We start from the raw sequence: 5000 nt of genomic DNA, 5'->3' as shown, positions 1-5000 counted from the left end.
TTATGCATGGGAGAACATGCTAACTCCACATGTGCAGGGGGTGACCATGCTAACTCCATGTATGCAGGGGGAGAACATGCTAACTGTACTTATGCGTGGGAGAACATGCTAACTCCACATGTGCAGGGGGTGAACATGCTAACTCCATGTATGCAGGGGGAGAACATGCTAACTCCACATGTGCAGGGGGAGAACATGCTATCTGTACTTATGCGTGGGAGAACTTGCTAACTCCACATGTGCAGGGGGGGAACATGCTAACTCCACATATGCAGGGGAGAACATGCTAACTCCACATGTGCAGGGGGGGAACATGCTAACTCCACATATGCAGGGGAGAACATGCTAACTGTACTTATGCGTGGGAGAACATGCTAACTCCACATGTGCAGGGGGTGAACATGCTAACTCCATGTATGCAGGGGGAGAACTTGCTAACTCCACATGTGCAGGGGGAGAACATGCTAACTGTACTTATGCATGGGAGAACAAGCTAACTCCACATGTGCAGGGGGGGAACATGCTAACTCCACATATGCAGGGGAGAACATGCTAACTGTACTTATGCGTGGGAGAACATGCTAACTCCACATGTGCAGGGGGTGAACATGCTAACTCCATGTATGCAGGGGGAGAACTTGCTAACTCCACATGTGCAGGGGGAGAACATGCTAACTGTACTTATGCATGGGAGAACAAGCTAACTCCACATGTGCAGGGGGGGAACATGCTAACTCCACATATGCGGGGGAGAACATGCTAACTGTACTTATGCATGGGGAAAACATGCTAACTCCACATGTGCAGGGGGAGAAAATACCAATTCCTTACATGCATGTAGAGGACATGCTCCAAGCAGATAGGCTGCCACCAGTATTTGAACCTGCAACCTCCTGACTGACAAGGCAACAGTGTCACCACCATGCAGCCCTTGTTTTCACTATTATACATTTTAACATCCAAAGATTAGGTGGATTCAATTGTGGGGAAGGAACAATCCTTTCAAAATAAAATGTCGAACTTATCTGTAAAATTCAAGCAGAAAGTTGGTAAAAAATAAAGTAAATACTCCATATCTGGAGAATTCTAGAATACTTATGTTACTCTAATTTACATGATTTTAAAATGCACCTCCTGTAGAAGACTTAAAGCTGCAATCCTCGTAAAATCTGTTTCATTTTTTATTTCCACTAAAATTAGACCTCCGATGAGTTTTACTTGAGCTTGAGTGAAGAATGCACCTGATGCAGCAAAGCTGTGATGAAAATCTGAAGTGCTGGAGGGTGATCCGTGTCTGTAGACGTGTTTGTGTGAGAGACCAGAGCAGCTCAGACATGTTTACTTGTGAAAGGGTGAGAATGAACGTCTTCCCCAGTTGTCCCAGGCAGATTTTCTGGATGTGGTCCAGAGGTGATGACTCTAGAGGCCGGATCCACTAGAGTCGCGGAGGCTCAACGTGGTTGTGTTTATTTTTAACGTAGACTTCCCCCTCCCAGAGAACTATTACGCTCTGCATTCTACCAGTTCATGTTGACGCCCGTGAATGAATGAATGATTTAATCCCTTTAGAGCTGATTGTTTAATGGAGCGGATTCCCTGATTGGCTTGCAGCTCTATGGGGAGTACCAGGAGCATCATGGAGGCTTGGGGAGGCAGGAGGCCACGCGCCTGCTGACGGAGCGCCAGATAAAAAAACACAGGATTAGGAAGCATCACGACCACGGGAGGACACGGTCCGGACGCGGTCATCACGGCAACCAGCACGGCCATCACAACAGGCCGAGGGCCGAGTTTCAGCCCAACGGGGACAATGACGTTCCTGACGAGCAAATGGTGGGAAAACATCTCACATCCTACCAGCAGAAGAAACGCTCCTACTCAAACTGCAGAGGTGAGCAGCTGGGATCCACTCTGGTGCTTTTGGAGTCCTTTCTAACTTTTTATTTGTTTTTGACAGACTGCATAGCACGGGTGCAGAGATTCCTGGTGACGAGACTCGGAGAAGACTGGATCTTCCTGGTTCTGCTGGGAATCACCATGGCTCTGGTCAGCTGGACGATGGACTACGCCAGTGCAAAGAGCCTACAAGGTGTGCCTGATGGATTTGATGGCACGATCAAAAGCATTTATTCTATATTATTTAGTTTACTCCAAGGTCTTGTTTCTGCGTTTTTACTTCTTATCAGGCTACCATTAAACTTCTGCTCACATTTGCTCATGTCCACATCTTTTTACTTTATTTCCTTTTTACCAACTCGCCTTTTTTAGCGTATAAGTGGATTCACGGAGAGCTGAGGGGGAACATCCCGCTGCAGTACCTGGCCTGGGTCTCCTATCCCCTGATGTTTATCATCTTCTCCTCCCTCATCTGTCATCTGGTCGCTCCTCAGGCTATTGGTTGGTCCTTCTCTCCTGCAAAACTCTGCTGATTTTTTGTGCACACTTAATTTTGATTAAGGAGATTATTTGGGTATTTACATCGAGAGCTACACTGATTTGCCCCAATTCTACGTCACTCGTCAGGAAATATTTGACAATGAAAAGATCCAACCATTGAATGTTGGTTGGGACAATTGAATGTAATTTAACCTTAATTTTAAATTTTTACTTTTAATTATTTGAAACGTTTAGAATTTTTAATGAGACAAAATGTCGTTTTTACCATTAATTTCTGGGAATATCCATCAAAATGTTGTTGAAAATGAATGAAATGATGCCCAGTTGTTGACAAATATTGGTGGCTTTGTGACATACAGCCATAAAAATCAGGTCTAAAAAACATGGGAGCGGGTCTAAGTCACCGGGCGACGTCATATTAGATGCCATGTTTCCTTCTACGGGAGCCCATATAGGACAAAATGCATTTACTGATTTGTAACAAACAGTTACAAAACTTTGTATTACACACTTACCTCCTCACTTGTTGCCAGTGATGAGAGGGAGTCTGATGTGCTCATTATTTTACCAAAGTTTGCACTCCCCCGGGGCTTTTTGACCCTAATGGGCATCCGTTGGTAAGGTCTTACGCCAACACAAAAATACTGCTTCATTGCAAGGATTTAGGCATCTACTGCCCCCTATCGCCGGAAAAAATACACACTGTTGCTTAAATTTTAAAGTTAACATTTTAAAATATTATTTTGATTAAACTTTAATTTTATGTTTTACTTTTATTATTTTCCATTATTTAATTGATGTTTTAAATAGTCAAAAATAAAACAAAATAAATGTTTTAATATATTATTTGTTTAAGTTTAAATAATTTTACTTTGCAGCTTTTTTCTTAATTTTTCTCATTTCATCATTAAAATAATTTTTAAATAAAAACTTTAGGATTAAGTAAATAAAAACGAAGCACCAAGTTCCATATTTATTAGTTTTTATTCTTTATAAAGCGTCTTTTGAATATTTTTTTCATATTCAAACAAGTTTGACATGATTTGAAATCTAAAATGTACTTAAAGCTGATTAACTGTAAAAGAGCCATATTCATGTCAAACTTGAATGTATTAATTATTCAGATTTCTCTGCGTCCCAAAGATGCTGAGAGGATGGACGTGTTTACGCCCCTCAAACAAATCAATAAATAAAACAGATTTTAAAAAAGCTGTGCCATTTGATGCTTTGGGAAGTTTCTTAGTTGTAAGAACAGAAAGAGGTTATCCAGGCCGATAATGCGCCTAACTCTTAGAAGTCCGGTTGTTTGTGTCTTTTCTTTCCCTAAAAGGTTCTGGAATCCCGGAGTTGAAGACCATCCTCAGAGGAGTGGTGCTGAAGGAGTACTTAACCCTCAGAGCCTTTCTGGCTAAAGTCATCGGTCTGACTGCTGCACTGGGCAGCGGCATGCCTGTCGGTAAAGAGGTCAGCATCGTGTGTTTTTCCTGTATTCACCGTTTGGAATCATTTCCTTTTCCCGCCTCACTCCTCTCCTCCTCCAGGGCCCGTTTGTTCACATAGCGAGTATCTGTGCGGCGGTCCTCAGCCGCTTCATGTCCTTCTTTTCAGGAGCTTATCGGGTAAGTCAGGACCCCCCCCCCCCCCCCCCCCCCCCCCCCGTGCGTTTAAAAATGGGATGATAAATAACCCCCACACCTGTAATTCCTGTTGCTTCCCTGCTGCCCCCTCCCTCTCTGGATCAGTAGAACCCCTACTGTTACACAGACATCCTGACGGTGGGCTGTGCTGTCGGAGTGGGATGCTGCTTTGGTACTCCTCTAGGAGGTGCACACACATTTCCTCTTTTCCCAAAATGCACTTCAAACCTGAATTTGCTGCTAAATGATGAATTTTTATTGTGCATGATAAAGGGGCAAGCGTTGCTTTGCTTTCTGTCAAAAGTTTGGGAATTCACCCCCAGGTATGCTTTATGGAAGGCAAATATATAATAAAATCCTTTTCAATGTTTGAAAGAAGGAATGAATGGGAAACGTGATTTGTTGAACCTAACTTTGTGACTAACGCTGAGTTATCTCTCGGTTTTATTCTCTTTCTGCACCAGGTGTGCTTTTTAGCATTGAGGTGACATCCACGTACTTTGCTGTGAGAAACTACTGGAGAGGATACTTCGCCGCTACGTTCAGCGCCTTCATCTTTAGAGTTCTGTCCGTGTTCAACAAAGATGCAGGTATGAGTGGAAAGAGAACGGACTCGTTCATGTTCATGTTTTATTCGGGCATATCCCTGAGATCCACAGAGCTATGGCACATCTCATCCACTAGATGGAGCCGTCTGCATTCACTCTGCAACTTCCTGCAGGAGCTTCAGAGGGAAACAAGTCCAGTTTAGTTGTTAGGCTCGCCTCAGAACTTGGCTAAACGAGTCTTCAGGGACTAATCCGGTGTTAACTCTAGTCCATGAGAAGCAGAAGGTTCAGGTGTTGCAGTTTCTTTGTTTGCAGTAATTTGAGCCCTTCTCTTTTGTTTCCCAGTAACCATCACAGCTCTGTTCAGGACTAACTTCCGTATGGATTTTCCGTTTGACCTGCAGGAACTTCCAGCATT

At 43.4% G+C, this 5000-nt stretch overlaps 1 protein-coding gene across 1 annotated transcript in view; it reads left to right on the top strand.

Annotated features, from left to right (window-relative positions):
• The window catches only part of LOC107394831 (chloride channel protein), a 35820-nt gene that overhangs the window by 3667 nt on the left and 27153 nt on the right, over positions 1 to 5000 (top strand). The window contains exons 2-9 of the mRNA XM_015973985.3: positions 1612 to 1891; positions 1958 to 2089; positions 2269 to 2397; positions 3728 to 3861; positions 3939 to 4016; positions 4143 to 4221; positions 4499 to 4624; positions 4928 to 5000. The exon at positions 4928 to 5000 is cut by the window's right edge and continues 12 nt beyond it. Coding sequence (XP_015829471.3) covers positions 1612 to 1891; positions 1958 to 2089; positions 2269 to 2397; positions 3728 to 3861; positions 3939 to 4016; positions 4143 to 4221; positions 4499 to 4624; positions 4928 to 5000 — 1031 coding nt within the window. The remainder of the gene's footprint in view (positions 1 to 1611; positions 1892 to 1957; positions 2090 to 2268; positions 2398 to 3727; positions 3862 to 3938; positions 4017 to 4142; positions 4222 to 4498; positions 4625 to 4927) is intronic.

The sequence above is a fragment of the Nothobranchius furzeri genome, chromosome 19, assembly GCF_043380555.1.
Source record: "Nothobranchius furzeri strain GRZ-AD chromosome 19, NfurGRZ-RIMD1, whole genome shotgun sequence".
Taxonomy (NCBI): Eukaryota; Metazoa; Chordata; class Actinopteri; order Cyprinodontiformes; family Nothobranchiidae; genus Nothobranchius; species Nothobranchius furzeri.
The sequence above is the reverse complement of the archived record's forward strand: the minus strand, read 5'-3'. Positions and strand labels throughout refer to the sequence as shown.